General features: G+C 43.0%; 1 protein-coding gene across 3 annotated transcripts; it reads right to left on the reverse strand.

The window, feature by feature from the left end:
* Positions 1-9269: 9269 nt before the first annotated feature.
* Positions 9270-24090, reverse strand: LOC115005625 (serine/threonine-protein kinase 35-like). 3 transcript variants are annotated; one of them, XM_029427524.1, is made up of 3 exons: positions 23452-24088; positions 21031-21767; positions 9270-11634 (listed from the first exon to the last, which is right to left on the reverse strand). In XM_029427524.1, the coding sequence occupies exons 1-2, from the start codon at positions 23942-23944 to the stop codon at positions 21067-21069; spliced, it is 1194 nt and encodes a 397-aa protein (XP_029283384.1). In that variant the 5' UTR covers positions 23945-24088; the 3' UTR covers positions 9270-11634; positions 21031-21066. The 3 variants fall into 3 exon arrangements, with proteins under 3 accessions (XP_029283384.1, XP_029283386.1, XP_029283385.1); XM_029427526.1 differs by lacking the exon at positions 9270-11634 and adding an exon at positions 12478-14131 and having other exon boundaries at positions 23452-24090; XM_029427525.1 differs by lacking the exon at positions 9270-11634 and adding an exon at positions 16685-20589 and having other exon boundaries at positions 23452-24089.

Consider the following 24090-nt stretch of genomic DNA (forward strand, 5'->3'; position numbering starts at 1 on the left):
GCGCGGAGGAGGCGGTGGTGCTGCTGGGACCAGTGGGCTCTCATGTACAGGTCTGAGCTTGGAGACGTGGAAGGTGGGATGTACCTTCATGGTCTTGGGTAGCAGTAGTCGGACTGCCGTAGGGCTGATGACCCTCTGTATGGGAAAGGGTCCAATGAAGCGAGGCGCCAGTTTCCGCGACTCCACCCGCAGTGGTATATCTCGAGCCGACAACCAGACCTTCTGTCCGACATGGTAAACTGGTGCTGGGGTCCTCCTCCGGTTAGCTCCGATAGCATAGCTTGCACTGGACTTCAGGAGTGTGGCGCGAGCCTGGGCCCATGTGCGGCGGCAGCGGCGGGCATAGGCGAGCGCAGAGGGACAGGTAGCATCTCCCTCCTGACTGGTAAACAGAGGTGGTTGATATCCATAAACACATTGAAAGGGGGAGAGTCCGGTGGCAGAACTGGTGAGTGAGTTGTGGGCATATTCTACCCAGAGAAGATGTTGGGCCCAAGCATGGGGGTTGCGTGAGGTCACACACCTCAGTGCCTTCTCCAGCTCCTGGTTCATGCACTCCGTTTGACCATTCGACTGTGGGTGGAATCCCAATGACAGACTGGCGGTGGCCCCAAGAAGGTTGCAGAATTCCTTCCAGAAGGCCGCAGAGAATTGAGGCCTCGGTCTGACACAATATCCCTGGGCAGACCATGGACTCGAAACACATGTTCCGAGACCACCCGGGCGGTCTCCTTTGCAGTTGGCAGCTTTGGGAGGGGCACGAAGTGGGTCATTTTACTGAAGCGGTCAACGATGGTGAGGACGACAGTGTTTCCTTCAGATAGCGGAAGGCCCGTAACGAAGTCCAGGGAGATATGGGACCAGGGTCGCATGGGCACTGGCAGAGGCTGGAGTAACCCAGCTGGGGGTTGACTGGGGGTCTTGTGCTGGTTGCAAGTGGGGCAAGCTCTAACAAACTCCTGGATATCTTTTCTCATCAACGGCCACCAGAAACGTTGGGAGAGCAGATGGAGGGTGCGTGTGATTCCGGGGTGACAGGCCAGGCGAGAGTCGTGCCCCCACTGAATCACCTGAGACCTCAGATCTGCTGGGACAAAGAGACGGTTAGAGGGGCATGCACTGGGGCCCGGCTGGTTCCGGATGGCTTCTCTGACCTGCTCCTCAATGTCCCAGGTCAAGGCAGCAACAACACAGGGGCTTGGGAGGATGGTTGTCGACTCCTCATTGGATGCCTCATCCTTCTGAAACATCCTGGAGAGTGCGTCGGGCTTGATATTGCGGGAGCCAGGACGGTAGGAGAGCGTGAAGTTAAAACGGATGAATAATAATAATAATAATGACCACCGACGCTGGTGGGAGTTCAGCCTCCTGGCTGTCTGGATATACTCCAGGTTTTTATGGTCTGTCCAGACCACAAACGGAACTTTAGACCCCTCCAACCAGTGACGCCACTCCTCGAGGGCGAGCTTGACGGCCAGTAGCTTGCGGTTGCCGATGTCGTAGTTGCATTCTGCTGGAGTCAGTCTACGGGAGTAAAAGGCACAGGGGTGCATCTTGCCATCCTCTGCTGCTCGTTGGGAAAGCACCGCTCCAACTCCTACATCCGAAGCATCCACCTCCACCACAAACTGCCGTCCAGCGTCAGGCATTTGGAGAATAGGGCCTGAGGTGAAACGAGCTTTGAGGGTCTTGAAGGCTCTGTCAGCGGCTGCTGTCCACTGAAACGGCTGTTTCACGCTGGTCAGCGCAGTGAGTGGTGCTGCCACTGTGCTGTAACCCCGGATGAATCTCCTATAAAAGTTGGCGAACCCCAGGAACTGCTGCAGTTTCTTACGGGTCTCTGGAACCGGCCACGACACCACAGCAGACACCTTTGCAGGATCCATTTGAACGCTGCCTTCGGTCACCACATAACCCAGGAATGAGACAGACTTGGCGTGGAACTCGCACTTCTCTGCCTTCACGAAGAGAGAGTTCTCCAGCAACCGGCGTAGCACCAACTGGACATGGTGAGTGTATTCTGTCTGAGTTTTTGAAAAGATCAAAATGTCGTCAAGGTAAACGAAAACAAACTTATTGAGCATGTCTCTGAGGATGTCGTTTACCAGCGCCTGGAACACTCCCAGGGCATTGGTGAGACCGAACGGGATGACGAGATATTCGTAGTGTCCTGTTGGAGTGTTGAACGCAGTCTTCCACTCGTCACCCTCTCTCATCCGCACCAGATGGTAGGCATTCCGCAGGTCTAGCTTGGTGAACACTGTGGCCCCTTGCAGCAGTTCAAAGGCAGAGGAGAGTAGGGGTAGAGGATAACGATTCTTCACTGTAATGTCGTTCAAGCCCCGGTAATCGATGCACGGACGGAGAGAGCCATCCTTCTTTCCGACAAAGAAGAATCCCGCTCCCGCGGGGGAAGATGATGGACGGATTATGCCGGTGGCCAGTGAGTCGTTTATGTAGTCCTCCATGGCTTTTCTTTCTGGGGCTGACAGCGAGTAGAGACGGCCCTTCGGGGGTGTGGTGCCAGGCAGAAGGTCGATGGCGCAGTCATATGGTCTGTGTGGTGGCAGAGACGTGGCCTTGGACTTGTTGAACACCTCTCTCAAGTTGTGATAACAGGCAGGAACATTGGATATGTCGGGGGCGGTGCTGGAAGCTCCCCGGTCGATTGGCAAGATGGCTCCCTTTAGGCAGGTCCGATGGCAGCCCCTCCCCCACTCGCGTATTGTGCCTGTTTCCCAGTCCAGTTGGGGGTTATGAAGATGGAGCCACGGAAATCCAAGGATGAGTGGTTGGCCGGGTGAGGGTAGGAAATGGAACTGGATGGACTCCTAGTGGTTTCCTGACAGCAGAATTGTCACAGGGGCCGTGATGTGAGTGATGGTGCCGAGACGGTGTCCATCCAGGGCTCGTGCAGGAACGGGTGGAGTGAGTTGTTGACGGCTCACGCCCAGTTGGCGCGCGAGGTCTGTGTCCATTATGTTTGTTTCGGCTCCAGAATCCACTAGGGCGGCCAGGGTGTGAGTTGTGTCGGAAAGTCGAAGGCGGAGCTGAAGCAGGGGTTTTCAGATGGGGGGAGACTGAAGATGTATTGAGCTCACCCGGATCTCCCCTACACCTGGTGAGCTGCGGCTTTTGACGGGCTTGACAGGCGGGGGGTGGAACGTGGAGGACTCCCCCCGAATGCGGATGGCTGGTTGACTCAGACGCCCTCTCTCTCTTCTGCGGGTCTGGATACGCCGATCAATGCGAACGGCAAGGGCAATGGCGTCATCAAGTGTCTTGGGCTGCTCATGAGAGACGAGCTCGTCTTTAATGTAGTCCGCCAGGCTGTGGAGGAAGGCGTGCACCAGTGCCTCGGAGTTCCACGAGCTGCGACTTGCCAGGGTACGAAAGTCTATGGAGAAGTCTGCCACCGTCCGATGGCCCTGGCGGGTGGTCAGCAGTGCCTGTGATGCTTCGGTTGTTGTTGAACCTAAGTCAAAGACCTTTAACATCTCCTCTTCGAAGGCACTGAAGGAGGCACAGCAGTAGTACAGTTCAGGGATATTCTAAACTCGTAGTCGTAAGGCGGAAGGCAAGTCGGGTTTACTGGGGCTGGAGATCAGAGTAGTAGTAACAGATCACAGATCAGGAGTCAGAGTTGAAAGCAGACAGGTAGGCAGGCAGGCAGGCAGGCAGGCAGGCAGGCAGGCAGGCAGGCAGGCAGGCAGGATTTCCGATGTAGGCTTGCAGATGATCTGACAAGTGTGGACAGGCAGGGAGAGGGCTCATGACAAAGGAAGTGTGAATTGTTCTTGCTTCCTGTGTTACAGCCCTGTACGCTGTGCTACCACATCTGCACTGCACATATACAAACAGAGTGTTTCTGCTTTTGCATGCTGATTGCCAGACAATGTGTGGCCTGTCACATTCCAACTGTGCATCCTTTCAGAGCTGGGAAAGTCTGAGAGAGGATGAGTACGCTATTGTTGGTGAATAATTACACAGATCACGGCTTGTCAACTCCAGATTCTATTCTGTTCCAAAAACAGAGACAAGTCAGAGCTCAAGCTGCACAGAACATGATGAAAAAAACTCATTCACTCCATAATAACAAGAATGTGGTCGATATCATGTCCTAAAAGTAACATACTGTCCAAGGCCAACAGTATGACCCATGTAGACGATTTCACTGTGATCTATTAACAAAACTATTAAGAAATGTATAAGCTCTTATTACATTTAATTTATGCAATGAAACTTAAAGTAAATAGAATAATAACATATGGTAATAATACTTTTATTTCATTATTCTACTTATAAATGATGATTAATAATATGATAAACACAGGATGGGTTTAATGTTGTGCTTGTCTGTAAGACTGGTGTGATATGTATTGAACTCAACTGAGAGACATTCTGTCAGGGTGATGTTTCAGAGTGTGAGACCGACCTGTGCAGCTTGTCATATAGGGATGGATCAAATAAAATAAAATAAAATAAAATTTATTTATATAGCCCAATATCACAAATTATACATTCGTCTCAGTGTGCTTTACAGACTGTACAGGTTACGAAACCCTCTGTCCTTAGACCCTCGCATCGCACAAGGAAAAACTTCCTAAAAGAAACCCCATAATTAAAGGTGGAAAAATGGAAATAACCTCAGGGAGAGCAACTGAGGAGGGATCCCTCTCCCAGGACGGACAGACGTGCAATAGATGTTGTGTGTACAGGATAAACAACATCGTACAAATAAAACATTTGACAGAAAATTATGTTGTGTTGAAAAAGAGAAGGTTTGGATGAATCCAGGAAAATGTCAAAAAGGCTTCCCGGTGTCCAGCAGGACCAAGGCAGCAGGCACAGCCACGATTCCTGAACCTGACGTAAACTTTATCAGTGGCAACCTGCCACATGAGACACAGAAACTCCGGGGATGATACCCCGGATGATGAGTTAGTAACATACATTTACATAAAATCATACAGATAGAGAGGGAGAAGAAGAGAAAGGGAGGGGAGGAGAGAGGAAGAGAAGGAAGAGAGCAGGGAGGTGTCCCCCGGCAGTCTAAGCCTATAGCAGCATAACTAGGGGCTGATCCAGGGCAAACCTGAGCTAGCCCTAACTATAAGCTTTATCAAAAAGGAAAGTCTTTAGCCTACTCTTAAATGTGAAGAGTGTGTCTGCCTCCCGAACACAAACTGGAAGCTGGTTCCACTGGAGAGGAGCTTGATAGCTGAAGGTTCTGGCTCCCATTGTACTCTTAGGGACTCTAGGAACTACAAGTAACCCTGCAGTCTGGGAGCGCAATGCTCTAGTTGGTTTATAAGGTACTATGAGATCTTTAAGATATGCTGGAGCCTGACCATTAATTGCTTTGTAAGTCAGGAGAAGGATTTTGAATTCTATTCTGTATTTTACCGGGAGCCAGTGCAGAGCAGCTAATACAGGAGTAATATGATCCCGTTTCCTTGTTCTTGTCAATACACATGCCGCTGCATTTTGGATCAACTGAAGAGTCTTAAGCGACTTTTTGGGACAACCTGATAACAATGAGTTGCAGTAATCCAGCCTTGAAGTAACAAATGCATGGACTAGTTTTTCTGCATCATTTTGAGACAGGATGTGTTTTATTTTTGCAATGTTACGTTGATGAAAGAAGGTAGTCCTTGAGATTTGTTTTATGTGGGAGTTAAACGACAGATCTTGATCAAAGATGACGCCAAGATTCCTTACAATGGTGCTGGAGGCCAAATGAATGCCATCCAAAGCTTCTATGTCATTAGAAAATGCATTTCGGAGGCGTTTAGGGCCAAGTATAATAACTTCAGTTTTGTCTGTGTTTAACATCAAAAAGTTGCTAGACAGCCAAGTTTTTATGTCCTTAAGGCATGCTTGAAGTTTAGCCAATTGATTGGTTTCGTCTGGTTTAATTGATAGATATAATTGGGTATCATCTGTATAACAATGAAAGTTTATTGAGTGGTTCCTTATAATATTGCCCAAAGGAAGCATATATAAGGTGAATAGAATCGGTCCAAGTACAGAACCCTGCGGAACTCCAAGACTGACTTTGGCTGTCATGGAGGATTTATCGTTAACACATACAAATTGAGATCGCTCAGATAAATAGGACTTGAACCAGCTTAGTACGGTTCCTTTTATGCCAACACAATGTTCCAGTCTCTGTAGTAGAATGTCATGATCAACAGTGTCGAAAGCAGCACTGAGGTCTAACAAGACAAGAACAGAGACAAGTCCTTTGTCTGATGCCAATAGAAGGTCATTGGTAACTTTCACCAGTGCCGTCTCTGTGCTATGATGAACTCTAAATCCAGATTGAAAAACCTCAAATAAACTATTATTATGTAAAAAAATCACATAACTGTTTTGCAACTGCTTTCTCAAGGATCTTAGCGAGAAAGGGTAGGTTAGATATCGGCCTATAGTTGGCTAAAACCTCTGGATCAAGATTAGGCTTTTTAAGAAGTTGTTTTATTACAGCTACTTTAAAGGATTGTGGTACGTAGCCAGATACAGAGACAGGTTGATCATATTTAATAACGAGGTGTTAATTAAGGGTAAAACTTCTTTAAACAGTTTAGTTGGAATCGGGTCTAAAAGACAGGTTGATGGCTTAGACGATGAGATTGTTGAAGTTAGTTGGTTAAGGTTGATTGGAGTAAAACAGTCTAGATATATTTCAGGAGTTACTAATGTTTTTAAAATTCCGGAGGTTGAAGTTAAGTCATTACCAATTGAGGGCAGGAGGAGATTAATTTTGTCTCTAATAATTATAATTTTATCGTTAAAGAAGCTCATGAAGTCATCACTACTGAGAGATATAGGAATAGAAGGCTCTGTAGAGCTGTGGCTCTCTGTCAGCCTGGCTACAGTGCTGAAAAGAAACCTGGGGTTGTTCTTATTTTCTTCTATTAAGGAAGAGTAATAAGCTGCTCTGGCATTACGGAGAGCCTTCTTATACGTTTTAAGATGATCTGACCAGACTAAACGAGATTCTTCCAATTTAATGGAACGCCATTTACTTTCAAGATTTCTCGACTTTTGTTTTAGTTTGCGGATTTGTAAATTAAGCCATGGAGCTTTCTTTTTCTGTTTTATGATCTTCTTCTTTAGAGGAGCGACAGAGTCGAGTGTTATTCGCAGTGAGGCTGCAGCGCTATCAACAAGATGATTAATTTGGGAGGGACTAAAGTTAGCATTGGAGTCCTCCGTTATATTGATATTGAGTCCTGGTATTGAATTAAGTGCTGATGGAATCACTTCCTTAAATTAAGTCACAGCACTTTCAGGTAAACATCGAGCATAGGATATTTTGCCTACTGGCTTGTAGTCCAGTAACAGGACTTCAAAAGTTATTAAAAAATGGTCTGATAAAAGAGGATTATGTGGACACACTGATAAACTTTCAATTTCAACACCATATCCCAGAACAAGGTCCAGAGTGTGGTTTAAACAGTGAGTTGGTTCATGTACATTTTGACTGAACCAAATTGAATCTAATATTGAGATAAATGCATTATTAAGGCTGTCACTATCAACATCCACATGAATATTAAAGTCACCTACAATAATTACTTTATCTGTTTTAAGGACTAAACTTGATAAAAATTCTGAGAATTCAGATAGAAATTCAGAATATGGACCAGGAGGGCGGTACACAGTAACAAATAAAACTGGCTTTATTGTTTTCCATGTTGGGTTTGAGAGCGTAAGAACAAGGCTTTCAAAAGAGTTATAGTTTAGTTTAGGTTTAGGATTTATCTAGAGGTTTGAGTCGAATATGGCTGCAACTCCACCTCCTCGGCCAGTACCTCGAGGAATGTGAGTATTAATATGACCAGGTGGAGTGGATTAATTTAGACTGACATATTCTTCATGTCTCAGCCAGGTTTCAGTGAGACAAAATAAATAAATCTTATTATCTGATATTAAATCATTTACCAATCCAGCTTTCGTTGATAAAGATCTGATGTTTAAGAGCCCACATTTAATTTTTCGATATAGTTGCACTTTTGCAGCGGTGGTGTTTATTTTAATTAGGTTTTCATGTATAACTCCTCTTCTGTTAACCATAGACTTGATTAGTTTCAGTGGTCGTGGGGCAGACACAGTCACTATGGGGATTTGAGTGGGTGACTGCCCGGCAAGAAGCACAGAGAAGTGTGTAAGACTGCAACTTTTTCTCCTGGTCTCAACTCTGGGTTGTCATGGATTAGGTCCACTAATAAACTTTGTAATATTATTGGATATGAGATCTGCTCCATCCAAAGTAGGATGGATGCCGTCACTCCTAATCAGACCAGGTCTTCCGCAGAAAGTCCACCAATTGTCTACGAAGCCCACATCATTATCTGGACACCACCATGAGAGCCAGCGACGGAATGATGACATGCGGCTAAACATGTCATCATTCAAATGATTTGGCAGAGGACCAGAGAAAACTACGGAGTCCGACATTGTTTTTGCAAATGTACACACTGACTCCACATTAACTTTAGTACACTCCGATTGACGCAATCGTGTGTCATTACCACCGACGTGAATAACAACCTTAGCAGCCAGCAGTTTCAAATGTGGCCCCCGGAATGCACGTGACTGTCGTCGCTGGTGTCTCAAAATGAATGTATCTCAAAATTGAGCTACCGATAACCAGAGTTGGCTTCTCAGCTGGTGTGTCACTGAGTGGGGAGAAGCTGTTAGAAACAGCAAGCGGTTGGTGGTAACCCTAACCGTGGGCTTCTGATAACACTAAATATAGATCCAAGGCCACACTAACTTTGCAAACTGCTCTAAAAAAAACAGTAAAGCGAGCAGACAGTAACCCAGTCTCTTGGCTGCTCGGGCCCCGCCAGGGGACAGCTAACAGGAGATACCACTGGTCGGCCCGCACTGGCTACAGGGAGCTTGCTAACAGCTATAGTTGCTAACCGCTGACTAACCATGGTGCGGAGCCGCTCATCTATCCCTCTAAAATTCACCTCCAACCCTGCGTATAAACTACATTTAATACACGTACCATTATCACTAAAAGAGGCAGAGAATAAGAATAAGAATTTGAAGAATAAACTCTATTGATCGGACTCTGATCGTCTCCAGTGAATTCTTTCGAACCTTTCGACTACAACAGCTACTCAACTGTACGGAAGTTAAGGTGTTGGTGAGGAGGTCCTGACTCTTATTCTGGCCCAGACTAGGATTTCTCTCCTCCGACACCTTCCCACATCTCCTATTGTCATAAAAAATGTAATAATTTACACAGATTTGAGGTATTACCAACCTTTATTGAAACCGATCTCCGATATGTACAAAGTCAGCAATAAAACAAAAAATGTTTTCATTCAAGCTAACTGCTTTAGTATCTTGTACAACCAGGACTGTGACTTTGTTGAAATGAAGGGTCAAGTCATCTGAACATAACAAGGTCCAGTTGTTTAGTAGAGTTTCTGTCAGGATGAGAAGCAGAGGACTAAAACACAATCAGCTGGATTGTTCCACAGTGTATCAGGGAGGCAGAGTTGCATAGAAAAGTGTTGCATGTAACACAAGTGACCTACGAGTCATTAGAGTTTAGTGTTCCTGCACACATTTACAGGTACATTATTCCAACACCAAAGGAAGCCCTGCAGATGCAGCTACATTGGAGTGGAATATTTTGAAGGTTTGCTTAAACCTCTTTAAGTACATTCCTTTAAATTAAAGTAAAATAAAAGCAATTCCTCAGAAATCAGAATAAAGAACAGTGTGGGGGCAGATATCTCAATATTAGCACTACCATTAGCTCATCTCCAGTTCAAGATGATCATCTCTACCCTGCACAATCACATACGAATACATTAATGGAAAAAAAAAAAGTGGGGAGCTGAGGTACATTTTTCACAGAAGTTAAAGAAATCAACCAAAGTACATTATGAACTATGTTGAGCTAAAGTTGTGTAAACATCTTTATGAATGTAAAACCATTTCTCACAATGTATCAGCAAACACAGAAAGTAACAAAAAAGCTGGGTCACAGATTACAAACCAATGTGATACATTCACAATCCAAGGAAAACTGCACTAGCCAAACAATCACTGTGATGACATTAAATAAAAAGCTGTTGCCTTGAAATCTGCCAGGTCGTCTCTGACTGAGGAATGAAAAAATTCAACTATGGCTCAGAGAAGAAAATGAGGTAGTACAATTAAAAAGAGGGTCCTAGTTAAATTTACAAAATTACTTTAGACCTTTGGTTTCAGGGCAAAGATTTTAACCGAGTTACAATATTCAGCTGTGTAGCTGTACAAATGTTCCTAAATGCTTCTAAACTCGTTATTTTTCACATTCCACTTACAATCACAGGCACAATTAAACCTCACAAAGGCCTGTGACTGAATTTAGCAACACGGCCATTAAGTGTGATTAATTCTCAACAGAAATCAAACCCTGTTCACCAGTTTAGAAACTGCAACACACCCGAAACATTATGAAATAACTTTGCTCCTTTAACATGAATGGCACCTGTTCAAAAATTCAATCTTCAGTTCCCTTTTAAATCGTGATTTCATTCAAATAAATGGCCTACAGAAAAACTGTCAAAAACACTAAATGTGTTCTTCCAAATAATCACAAGGGAATTGGATCATATTTTTGTTGGTGTGGGGGGGGGGGGGGGGGGGGATTACATTTATCATCCCTTATCCATAATTACACCCAACATACTGAAGAAATAAAATTATTGAGACCATATACCATTAATAATGCATTTGGACTGCCAAATCAAAACAATATTATAACAGCTGATCAGCTGTGAGCCAAATTTGACCTGACTAGCAAATTCAAGGCACCATAGGTATAAACAGTGAGATTACAGAGGAAATCAAAAGGAGCACATTGACCATGAAGTCAGGTACATCACAAATAACTGCACCAAGTTTCTAGTCAAAGAAGTGGAGAGAGGCTACACATATATAGAATTGTCCAGCGGCTGATGGGGATGGGTGACATGACCATTTTCTCTCTCTCACACATATAGGTGCTGATGCAGTCAGTCAGTACATAAAGCCCTCACTGAGCAATGATGTTGTTTACTAGATATAATGAGGAAATACACCACAAGACAGGTAAGCATGTGCAATACAATCCTAACCGTCAGCTAATTTAAATATCTGACATGAGACCAGACTTCACTGAAGTTTTAGACAAAATAACAGAAACCACCACAGGAAGTGAGAGGTCGCAGTGTGCATCTGATGTCAGTGTTTTCATTAAATATGATCAAAATGTTTGACAAATGGAGACGATCAATGCTGTGAACACATACATAAACTAATGCTGCATTTTAGCTTAATTTTAAATAAAGTAATTTTTTGTCAATGGAGTTTAGTTTTTTTTTAATAAATGGGCATTTCTCCAGACCCTGTCCTTTAATGAAACCTACTACGTCAGTTTAATCAAGCTTCCCAATAAGCAGCAGATGTAATGTTCGCTGTTTCATTATAATATTCAGGAAAGAATGGGCAGATGACCTCACTGTAAACAAGTTAAAAGAAAACAAAAATTCCATTTCAGCATCCAAACGTCAGGAGTCTTTTGCACAGTCTTCAGATGAGACCCTCACTGATAGCAGCTCCGGTAGAGACACAAGTCTGCAGAGGAACAGAAGAAAACAACAAAGTGGATCAACAGCATGTCTGATTATCTTTGAAACATTATTTATCTGAGTAACTTGTTTTCTGTGTGCATGTAAACTTTGTGTCTGTAGTCTGTTAGCCGTTTGAGTCAATAAGAAGCAGGCTGGTTGTGCTGGGCAGCGTGTGGTTCAGAGGGACACACGAAGACATCTACCAGACATATTGACACAAATGGATGCTGCCTCTCAACTGAATCGCTTTTGGTCATGTTGACAAAATCAGCAATATATTAATCAAATAAAATAAAAATTAACATAAAAAAAAGGGGTTGAGATTCCATGAAGAACATAACAGACATCACTTTTGACATAAGGAAATTTTAAATGTGCATTTCTTCCCTATTTTCAGACAAAACAAATCAGCGAATATAGAAAAGAAATGCCAGGTTTAGCAATGCAAAGCTAGCTAGGACTTCCAATGATATTTCCCAAGATACAATCCTTCAAAGAACTTTAAGAGTTTAACAGTAGGGCTGGGCAATATATCAATATCGACTAGATATTATCTTAGATTTTGGATATTGTAAAATGGCATCAGTGTCTTTTCCTGGTTTTAAAGGCTTTCCAGATTGTTCTAGCTCCTAGTCATTATATCCACACAACCGATGATTATTTGTCAAAATCTTATTGTGTAAAGCACCAATAGTCAACCCCACAATATCGCTAGTGGTATTTGATAAAAAAATATCCTGATATTTGATTTTCTCTTCATCCACCAGCCCCATTTCATATTGTCCCCTTCTTAAACTAATGGCCCATGTCACATTTAAGTGTAAAAAAAAAAAGAAAGAAACTGAACCAAATATATAATATTTATTAATAATTTCACACAAAAAGGTTATGACAATATGTGACTATTGACATATAAAAAACACTGTCAATTAACATGAGGATTAAATTACTTACCAATTTAAGAACTTTGTTGGAGCCAAAATGATATGTGTAAAAAAAGTATTGAAAATGGAAATAGACAAAATATTATGTTGATTATTTGTTGTCGGCACGTGTAGTGTACGCCACTCCCTTTTGACAATCAGGTGGTTGAGGCAGTGATGGTATCAGCTGGTATATAACAGGGAGTTGACATTAAGACGGCTTCTTTTTGGTTTGAAGTCACACGGATTTTTGACCGCTGCGCTGAGTAACAGTAGATTTAAGTGTTTTTTTGTTTAATGGTAATTTCATCTGGTAAGAACGACTCATTTATTTGTAAAAAGAAGAAAAACATAACAAGATGGTGTGAATGAGAAAGGAAAATAAGTGACAAAACAAAAAACCGGTGAACTCTGTGCGATGTTTGAGCGCGTCAACCCAGACGCATTCCAAAAGGACAGGAAGGAGTAAATACAAGGCTTGAAAACTTGCTCAAATAAACATGCCGTTGTGATTTAGGCAATTTTAAACCTGATTTAGACCTAAATCACTTAATCCAGAAGTAATTCTGGAGTAAGTGATTTAGGCAAAACAGTGCACTTTTTTTATTCCCACTACTGTGACAGACCATGGGGGAAGGGTCCGCCACAAACAGTTTAAAATGTAAGCGGAGCACACAGAGACTCTGGATGGCCCTTTATGAATGGCGATATTGAAGGTGTGTGAATACCTCGCTACTAAGTTCGCCCTCCAACTCTTCCCAAATATAGCAGTACCCTTCCTTTGATTTCAAGTCGAAGAGGTTAAAGTTATGGACCTGCAGTTTCGTTTTGTAATACAGACAGCTGGCTTGGGTTTTGGACACAGCAGCACGGCTTGCAAGTCCATTGTCCAACTGACTTCTTATTTTTTGCAGAATCCTCGTCATAGGATCTCTCTTGCCTCGCATCTTTCTGGTTCACATGTGCATCATAGTCGGCCTTACTGATATTCCCATGCTTGAATGAAACACAAACATCCCACTGATCTTTTCGTGGAATGAATACAGAATACATTCCTTCATGGAACACATGTGTGAAATGTTGTATCCCTATGGCCCTCACTCCAGCAGTTGCAGCTGCCTGTTGATATTCCCAATGTAGTGCCTGGATGAAGGAACTTCTTGTCTTTGTAGGTCGCTGTGCTTCTGCAGTAGTGCAAATCAACAGTGGTCAGATCCTTCAACCAGTCCTTAAGGAAATCCGTGACGGGAGTTTCCAGCTTTGCATTTTTGCCACTCTTAGGTCCAGATGCAGATGGCGGGTCTGCCGCTTGTTCGTCGTTGTCGATGGTGTCTTTGTTCAGCCAGTGTGTGATAGTTCTTTTAGGGAGACCAAGTGTAGAAGAAAAAAGTGCCTTGCACACTTTAAGGATTGTCCCATCCTGAAGTTTGTTGAAAAATTATGAATTTCGCCTGGATCCCTCAGCAACTTTCTTTTGCTTTATGGCAACCTTTGTGATCAAAGTGGTGACGTATAACCGATGTTCTTCCCAGGTGTCCATTGACCACACTTTCTGAAATATCCACTGCCTCTGCTCTTCTGTAATGGATTGACAGTCTTGAGTCATCAGAAAACATAACCATCATAAAACAGAAAAAGAAAGCTCCATGGCTTAATTTACAAATCCACAAACTAAAACAAAAGTTGAGAAATCTTGAACGTAAATGGCGTTCCACTAAATTGGAAGAATCTCATTTAGTCTGGTTAGATCATGTTAAAACGTATAAGAAGGCTCTCCGTAATGTCAGAGCAGCTTATTACTCTTCCTTAATAGAAGAAAATAAGAACAACTCAGCACTGTAGCCAGGCTGACAGAGAGCCACAGCTCTACAGAGCCTTCTATTCCTATATCTCTCAGTAGTGACGACTTCATGAGCTTCTTTAACGATAAAATTATAATTATTAGAGACAAAATTAATCTCCTCCTGCCCTCAATTGGTAATGACTTAACTTCAACCTCCGGAATTTTAAAAACATTAGTAACTCATGAAATATATCTAGACTGTTTTACTCCAATCAACCTTAACCAACTAACTTCAACAATCTCATCGTCTAAGCATCAACCTGTCTTTTAGACCCGATTCCAACTAAACTGTTTAAAGAAGTTTTACCCTTAATTAACACCTCGTTATTAAATATGATCAACCTGTCTCTATTATCTGGCTACGTACCACAATCCTTTAAAGTAGCTGTAATAAAACCACTTCTTTAAAAAGCCTAGTCTTGATCCAGAGGTTTTAGCCAACTATAGGCCGATATCTAACCTTCCCTTTCTCGCTAAGATCCTTGAGAAAGCAGTCGCAAAACAGTTATGTGATTTTTTGACATAATAATAGTTTATTTGAGGTTTTTCAATCTGGATTTAGAGTTCATCATAGCACAGAGACGGCACTGGTGAAAGTTACCAATGACCTTCTATTGGCATCAGACAAAGGACTTGTCTCTGTTCTTGTCTTGTTAGACCTCAGTGCTGCTTTCGACACTGTTGATCATGACATTCTACTACAGAGACTGGAACATTGTGTTGGCATAAAAGGAACCGCATTAAGCTGGTTCAAGTCCTATTTATCTGAGCGATCTCAATTTGTATGTGTTAACGATAAATCCTCCATGACAGCCAAAGTCAGTCTTGGAGTTCTGCAGGGTTCTGTACTTGGACCGATTCTATTCACCTTATATATGCTTCCTTTGGGCAATATTATAAGGAACCACTCTATACACTTTCATTGTTATGCGGATGATACCCAATTATATCTATCAATTAAACCAGATGAAACCAATCAATTGGCTAAACTTCGAGCATGCCTTAAGGACATAAAAACTTGGATGTCTAGCAACTTCTTGATGTTAAACACAGACAAAACTGAAGTTATTATACTTGGCCCTAAACGCATTTTCTAATGACATAGAAGCTCTGGATGGCATTAATTTGGCCTCCAGCACCACTGTAAGGAATCTTGGCGTCATCTTTGATCAAGATCTGTCGTTTAACTCCCACATAAAACAAATCTCAAGGACTGCCTTCTTTCATCTACGTAACATTGCAAAAATAAAACACATCCTGTCTCAAAATGATGCAGAAAAACTAGTCCATGCATTTGTTACTTCAAGGCTGGATTACTGCAACTCATTGTTATCAGGTTGTCCCAAAAAGTCGCTTAAGACTCTTCAGTTGATCCAAAATGCAGCGGTACGTGTATTGACAAGAACAAGGAAACGGGATCATATTACTCCTGTATTAGCTGCTCTGCACTGGCTCCCGGTAAAATACAGAATATAATTCAAAATCCTTCTCCTGACTTACAAAGCAATTAATGGTCAGGCTCCAGCATATCTTAAAGATCTCATAGTACCTTATAAACCAACTAGAGCATTACGCTCCCAGACTGCAGGGTTACTTGTGGTTCCTAGAGTCTCTAAGAGTACAATGGGAGCCAGAGCCTTCAGCTATCAAGCTCCTCTCCAGTGGAACCAGCTTCCAGTTTGTGTTCGGGAAGCAGACACACTCTCCACATTTAAGAGCAGGCTAAAGACTTTCCTTTTTGATAAAGCTTATAGTTAGGGCTGGCTAAGGTTTGCCCTGGATCAGCCCCTAGTTATGCTGCTATAGGCTTAGACTGCCGGGGGACACCTCCGTGCTCCCCTCCCTTCTTCTTCCTCTCTCCTCCCCTCCTTCTTCTCCCTCTCTATCTGTATGCATTTATGTAAATGTATGTTACTAACTCATCATCCGGGGTATCATCCCCGGAGTTTCTGTCTCTCATGGGGCAGGTTGCCACTGATAAAGTTTACATCAGGATCAGGAATCATGGCTGCGCCTGCTGCCCTGGTCCTGCTGGACACCGGGAAGCCTTTTTGACATTTTCCTGGATTAATCCATACTTTCTCTTTTTCAACACATCATTTTCTGTCAAATGTTGTATTTGTACTATGTTGTTTATCCTGTACACACGACATCTATTGCACGTCCATTTTCCCCCTTTAATTATGGGGTTTCTTTTAGGAAGTTTTTCCTTGTGCGATGCGAGGGTCTAAGGACAGAGGGTGTCGTAACCTGTACAGACTGTAAAACACACTGAGAAAAAATGTATAATTTGTGATATTGGGCTTTATAAATAAATTTGATTTGTGACTCGTTCACATAACTTCGAATTGCAAGGAGGACCCATAGCCTTCGCAGCTATTTCGTTGCCACCTTTGGCCTTGTATGCCATTCCTTTGAGACGTTTCTCCATGGATTGATGTTTCTGGGCTGAGGTATTTATGTTGTTTCCTTTTGACCGTATTGTTTTCATCAACATCCTTATCCTCTAGATGAGGACCATGCTGTTCTGGAGTTGCTGGCAGGCTGTCTTCATTTTCAGAGACAGAGGACTCATCAGAGGATGCTTATAGTCTGGATCTATGATAACATCATCATCATCATCATCTGTGTCTTCTTTATGGTAGGGATGCATCTGCTTGGCATCTTCAGCAACATTCTCTTCTTCAATGGGAGTGTAAGGTATTGCCTGCGCCATCTGAAACAGGGTCTTAGCTGGTACATGCTGCTCCACCACTTTAATGACGGTCTCAGTGTCATTTTCATTTGAAGATGCCTGATCGGTGTCGGAATAGTCTAATGCATCTCCTACCAAAAAGTAGGTGTACGGTCACAAATGTCTGATCATTCTGAAAAGCATTTTTGTAATTGCCATGTGGTCACTTGTATTAATTCATTATTGCTATTTTGATGAATATTCTTTGACCAAATTCAATTCAAAACTATTCAATCTTCCCTATTTAGATGGAAATGTAATGTGGAAAAAAGGAGACAATACATGCAAATTAAATATTGTTTGAAGAGACAGAATATTAGGAATTGAAGCCAACAAACACAAAAGTTACTTTTCCTAGTAGCCAATTACTTTTTTATAATTATGCAGTAATTGTAAAGTAACTGTTACTTTTGAAAGATTAGAGTAGTCTTTAGATTAATCTTTATTGTCCCTGAGGGAAATGCGTTCGTACTTCATGGAGCTACAGGAGCTGTTTAGTGTCTGTAACCCACTGGGAGGCTTCATAATTAAACTATAACTTGTGAAAGTAAAACACTAAATAACTACACAACATTTACAGCCTAGCCTATATTACAGTAAACATTATCTCTTACCACGAGACGAGCCCTGAACCATGGAAATAACTTAATTTATCTGGTATTTTTCTTTTTTCTTGAAGCAGCTGCCATCTTGTAAAGTCACAAGACAATGTGACTTAGGCCATTATTTTATTGCCTGAGTCACTCTTGCCATTATACTACCAGGATAGGAACAGCATTGTCTTTTCAGTAAGGATCTAGGACATCTTATCAGAGGTGGCCAGCATTATGAAGAGATGATTTAATTTTATGATATAATTTTCCTCAAAATATGACTTAGACCATTAGTTTAAGAAGGTGACGATATACAAAAACATGTTTCTTTTTTTGTGCTGCAGAACAAACAATAGCCCAATGGTGATCACATCAGTAACTTCACACAGTGACCTTGATAAGATGGGTTCCCAGGAATATGCATCATGAAGAGAACTTGGAACAACTGTGCTTACACTTTGTGCTCAAATACTATGCTGCCAACTTGATAGGTATTTATTTGCTGTCGTCAGCTGTTATAAAACACACTGAAAATCCCCTGAGGATTTCATCCAACAGCATTCACATGATCAGTCCTATTGTGCAGCAGTGAGGGCGTGAAGGTTACAGAAGCACAGAGATTTGCTGAGTCACTGCAGTATCTCTCTCTCTCTCTTGCTCTCTCTCAATAAAAATCAGTTACAGGTCCTGCACTCCACCTTACATCAACACAGTTGGTATGTCTGACAGCATGTCAGTCTGTAACCACGGTGTTGAGGATTCTCAGTCATTGTGCGGCAGTGAGAGCCAGAGGCTCTGGTGTATCCTGCAGCACAAACAGTCCTTTGTTCCTTCGGTCCTGCAGCACCATGTGAGGGGACTGCTCTGTTACGAGATGTGCAGCCGCTTGGCTTGTCACTCACAGATACAGTTTGGGCCCAGCTATAACGTCATAGATTTTCCTCACGCACTCTGTTACATAACTGACTTAAGAAGTTCAGCAGGGCTAGAGTTTTATCCTGCAGCCCATAGAGACAAGATCCAATGGCCAGTACTGACATGTCAATTTCTTTAGCATAATAATTTTACTGATAGAGTCAGAGTCACAGGCTGTTGCTGATAACAGGGCGATTGGGTTCTTGCTCTGTATATCAAATACATTAAAAAATACTCCTGAAATTGACGTGACACTAGACTAAATCACTTGGTTAGAGTCGTTTGAACTACAGAAATACTCAGTCCACCTCAACTGTACAGTGGTATTAGGGTCGGCTTTGTTTCACACGGCTCATTGATAGACATCGGTGTATCTTCATCTTGTACAATTGTTTACAGTTGATCAACGATCCAAAACAGTAGCTCTAAAATAAAACCAAGAGGCAGTATTTCTCAGAATTTCTAGCCATCAATTTCATAAAAACATTATATTTGTAGATTTTGTACTAGGAAAAACAACCTCATAGAAGTTACATTTTGGCTATGCAGTACAATGCATCATGTGTGTTCTTTAACAGCACAGTCCATGAACAAAGACCCTGCACACTCTTACATGTGGTCCAATATTATAATGACATCGGAAAACTGGCCTTTGCATTTGGTGTGAATTATTCTTATTCTGGATTTCAGATTGAATCTCAATTTGTAAATTAGCTGATCAGAGCTGGCTGACTTGTTAATGAACATGGTGCGTTCCAGGTGGAGAAATAATGCTGCTGCATGGGCTCTATTTATTTTTCCATTTCAGTGAAGGGCTGGCCTGTAGCCATTTCAGAGCTTGCTTGATCCTCTTGGATTATAATCAAATCTACTCAGGTGTTCTTCTGTATTTGTAAGTAACTACAATTACAAATGACTATCATTTGTTGTCTGAGAGGGCCGATACACAACACCCCTTTGTTGGCCTGATCAAGTGTTTTACTCTAAACAAACAAGAACACACATTATGGCACGTTACTCATGGAATTAACGATAAACAGTAACTGATACGTTTACAGCCGGCAATGTCATTTCAACTGGCGATAGGGACAGTGAGCTGACAGACAGGCAGTAAGCAGAGCAGCTCCTACCCCCTCCATGCTCACATATTATGCACTCTTACCCCTCCAAAAGCTAGGATACAATGTCTTTCACACACACACAAAAAAAGTAATTCTGGTAACTCAGTTGAGGGACAAACAGCTCACCATCATATGCACTAACATGAACTATCTATGTACAGAACAACAGGGGCAAGCCAGTACATGCTCACCCAACCTCTTAAAAACACAGACATCTGTGTGCTACTGGAAGTGTGGCCCCCGGGCCAGGGGGCAGCTGGGTCTTAGATTGCATAAGACTGTACAAGAACACATACACTGAGGGCAGTCACTGAAGTTACAAAACGGGTTCTGTGCAAGACAGTAAGAGCAACCCCACCCTCACTCTTTACCACTCACTTGTACACATAAATAAATTCCATGGAACATGTCTCAACACCTCAGTCTGCAAATGTAATTTTCTGCAACTGACTGACAGCCATCAAAGTAAAGGCCAAACAGACCTGAGGACAAAGGTTCATACACTATATGGACAAAGGTATTGGGCCACCAACACAAAATACCTTCAGGAGCTTTTATGACATCCCATTGCAAATTCATAGGCATTAATATGAAGTTGGTCCCCCTTTGCAGCTATAACAGCTTCCACTCTTCTGGGAAGGCTTTCTACAACATTTTGGAGCGCGTCTGTGGGAATGTTTGCCCGTTCATCCAGAAGAGCATTAGTGAGCCTGGCTTGCAATCTCTGTTCTAGTTAATCCCAAAGGTGTTCAATGGTACCTGCGGTACTATAGACGTTTTCAGAATCTTGGCATCAACTTGGTACTGAAGTATCGATCCTTGTGACATCCCTAATTCAGGTCAAAAACAGACACAGGTTTAACCCAAGCTGAGATTTCACTGGACAGTGGCACCTGGAGCTCTTCAGTGCCACAGGTGATCAGAACAATCAGTCAAGTCATCAACAGAGGGTTTGGTAAAGATTTACAGGTAAGTAATCCATTCAGTATAGGATGCGTGCCTCACATTACAATATAGTACAAAAATGCACCCGTTTCAGATTGTTAAACAAAATTGTCTCCACGTATATTTGCTATTGAATGAGAACATAACAAACTACAGAATAATGTGCAGGGGAAAGTCTTTCAGAACTTTAGTCATTGTGAACCATATACAAATAGAATGTTCACATTATGTTGGAGAAATTCATCAACAAGCAGAGAGCAGAACAAACAGCACAGAAAAAGAGCAAAGAAGTCATGGGGTGATTATATGAAGATAAAAAGGCATACCTGTAAAACAATCTGATTGATGGTCATGCAGCACATCTAGGTAACCTGGTCCATTCTGGCCTGAAGCTCGAAAGCATCGGGCCGGTCCTGAGGGTTGACGGCGAGCATGTCCTGCAGCAGCTTACTCACTCCATCGGACATGCATGACCTGCGTTTCTGTGGGATGTTTAGTACCATCTTTGGATTCTCTAGCAGTGCCTCACCTACCGGCACAATGTCCACTCCTTGTCTCACATATGTACCCAGCAGCTCCCGCTTAGACTCAGCATCAATAAAAGTAATTCTCTCCAACATGGCCCAGATGATGATGCCTAGGGCAAATATGTCAGCCTTGGCTGTGTAGTGGCCCTCCCACACCTCTGGAGCCATATAGAAGTCCGAGCCGCAGGCCGATGACAACCAGAACTTGTTTACGTTAATGTTTTTGTTCTTGTCTTCGCCCACGTTTGTGCTTCCTATACCAGCGCAGACTTTACTCAGGCCAAAGTCGGCCACCTTGAGAACTGGAGTCCCCGTCTTCTCTGAGATGAGTATGTTGTCAGGTTTGAGGTCTCGGTGGACAATGTTGTTTTCATGCAAGAAAGCAACGGCGCTGGTCAGCTGAAGCATAAAGCTGTTGTTGGTTTGCGGGTCGGGCCGCCGAGAAAGGATGAACTGGTTGAGGTCGCCGCCTTCACAGAACTCCATGACGAACCAGAGATAGCAAGGCTCCTCTGGAGGACCGAGCACTCTCTCACCTGCAACAGATGTACATCAGTCAGTCACACAGTGAGGCAACAACGCACTCTACTTCAAATAGCTACATGTGCAAAGACAAAACATCTGTTCCTCTAGAACAGTCTTTCTCAAAGAGTGGTCCACTAGAGGTTGCTCACGGACCACCAGTGGTCCGTGAGCAACCTCTAGTGGTCTGTGAGTATATTGGTAAAATGTCAAATTTGAAATTAATATATTATAAGTTTAAAGTGTTTCTCAAACTGTTTAAACATGACTAGTATAGACTAGAGTGTAGCATAGATGTAGAGTAGCTACGTAGGTTCGTTTTACTATGTCATAAATTATCTGCGCGGTCCATTTGAGTCGCGGTCAACTAACAAGATGGATCGATGGCTGTAGACGGGGTCAGTTAAAAGAACATTAAATAAAAAATCTGACGCGACAGTGAAGGTGCATCGTCCTGATGCAGGTGATTCAGCAGCTACAAGTGATATTGTGTGCGTTACTGAGTCCCAGGAGAGCAGTTCGCCGTCCAACCACCACTCGGCTGAAAGCTGTGAAACTCGGCTTGAACGCAGAAAGTCCAGCGCTAAAGTGCAGAGAAAATATCAACATCAAATCTGGACTGGAGATGAAGAGGATCCAATCCACACTGTGTTTTGTGCTACGAGTCGTCGACGTACGAGGCTATGAAACCCGCCGAGCTCAAGCGATATTTTGAGAGTAAACACAAAGATTACATTGGGAAACCTTCAGGGTCTTTTGAGAGAAAACGTGATGAATACACATGACGAAGGCGCCCTCACAGTTTGCATTTTACGTATCTTTCAGAAACAAGTTTGAGAAACACTGGTCTAGAACAATCAATTACCTCCACTTAGAAAATACATTGAGCCACCAGCGAATGGGCATTGTGCACCAACTATCGGACCGTAGATGTTTCATGAAACGTTATGTGTGGGTGATATTTATCTGAATCTCAACAGCTCTAACATGCGTGTTAGATGTGCAGCAAGAACAATGTGCTGTTAGATTTTAAAATTAATCATTAATGACCCACTGTACTGCAAGCCAAAAAAACTGAGGTGTATCCATATATTGTCTACTTGTGATGCGAACACCATGCAGGTAATTGATTAGGTGTATTTCAGTGTGAACAGATCAAGTGCTTCTGCTATTAAATAGGATGTCTAACTGCACACAGCTGCACGCTCATTATAGGTTTGGAGTGATGGTTGAGATAAATCAGTCTTTCACAATATTACCGAAATGTGATTTGACAGAAACCACATCACCTGCGCAGGGGAACCAGCACACGGCACATGAGGACTGGCTTTAAAAAAGAAAACTTGATGACGTTGATTTAGTGGGTTTGGTGAACGTGCAACGATCCTCAGAGGAAAGTGTAAAACACCTCTATAAAAAACAGCAGACTCCATTTTAGTGACTGAGCCTTCACAAAATCTACCCAACCCCCAGCGACTCTGTCATGGCGACAAAAACAATACTACCTGCTCGAACAAGTCAGAACTATACACATAGCTTGCCATTTGAACTCAAACCCCTACAACATAACAACTGACGCTCGTATTGGACGTATTAAATGTCTCTTTTTAATTCGGCATTAATCCAAAACAAAAAGCAGCACTTTCTTAACCCAGCTCACACAGCTAACGTTAGCTTTGGAGAGCTAAAGAGGCTAACCTTTCAGAGAAGTCTCCACCAGACGCAGGTACTGTTTAGACCGTTTATTCCCATGACTCATTTTCTGAGCCATGCCGTTCCTCTGCAGCACACACTCTTCCAGCTGCACCACATTTTCATGCCGTTTCTCCAGACTTGCGAGCGCCCAGAACTCCTGCAAAGCGAGCTCCACGTTTTCCGGCGCGTCGCATCGCAGTTTCTTCACAGCAACTTTCGCTCCGGACCTCCGGGCCACCGCTTCGAACACCACGCCGTATGTGCCCCTTCCCACCTCCCGCAGCAGGCTGTAGCGGGGCGCCATGACCCTGCGCTCCAAACTGTCCTGCTTGAAGAGGCCGATGTCCTCCTCCATGTCATGGCCGTCTTCCGTGTTTCCAACGCTCAGACACCGCAGCACATTGGACTCGTCAGCTCTTGCTCTGGTTTGTTGTTTGCAGCAGGCTCGCGCGCTCCTCGTGCGTCTCCGCCAGTTATCACCACCAACTGTATCCATACGTCCCTGCGAATCCTTCACGATTCAAACATTAAATATAAAAATATCCACATGTTGTCAACAACTGCAGTATCCATGCGATGAACGGTGAAGAGAGAGCTGCTCAGCTGTGGAGGTTAAAGGAAGAAGAGAGGATGTGACGGAGT

The sequence above is a fragment of the Cottoperca gobio genome, unplaced genomic scaffold (assembly GCF_900634415.1).
Source record: "Cottoperca gobio unplaced genomic scaffold, fCotGob3.1 fCotGob3_332arrow_ctg1, whole genome shotgun sequence".
Taxonomy (NCBI): domain Eukaryota; kingdom Metazoa; phylum Chordata; class Actinopteri; order Perciformes; family Bovichtidae; genus Cottoperca; species Cottoperca gobio.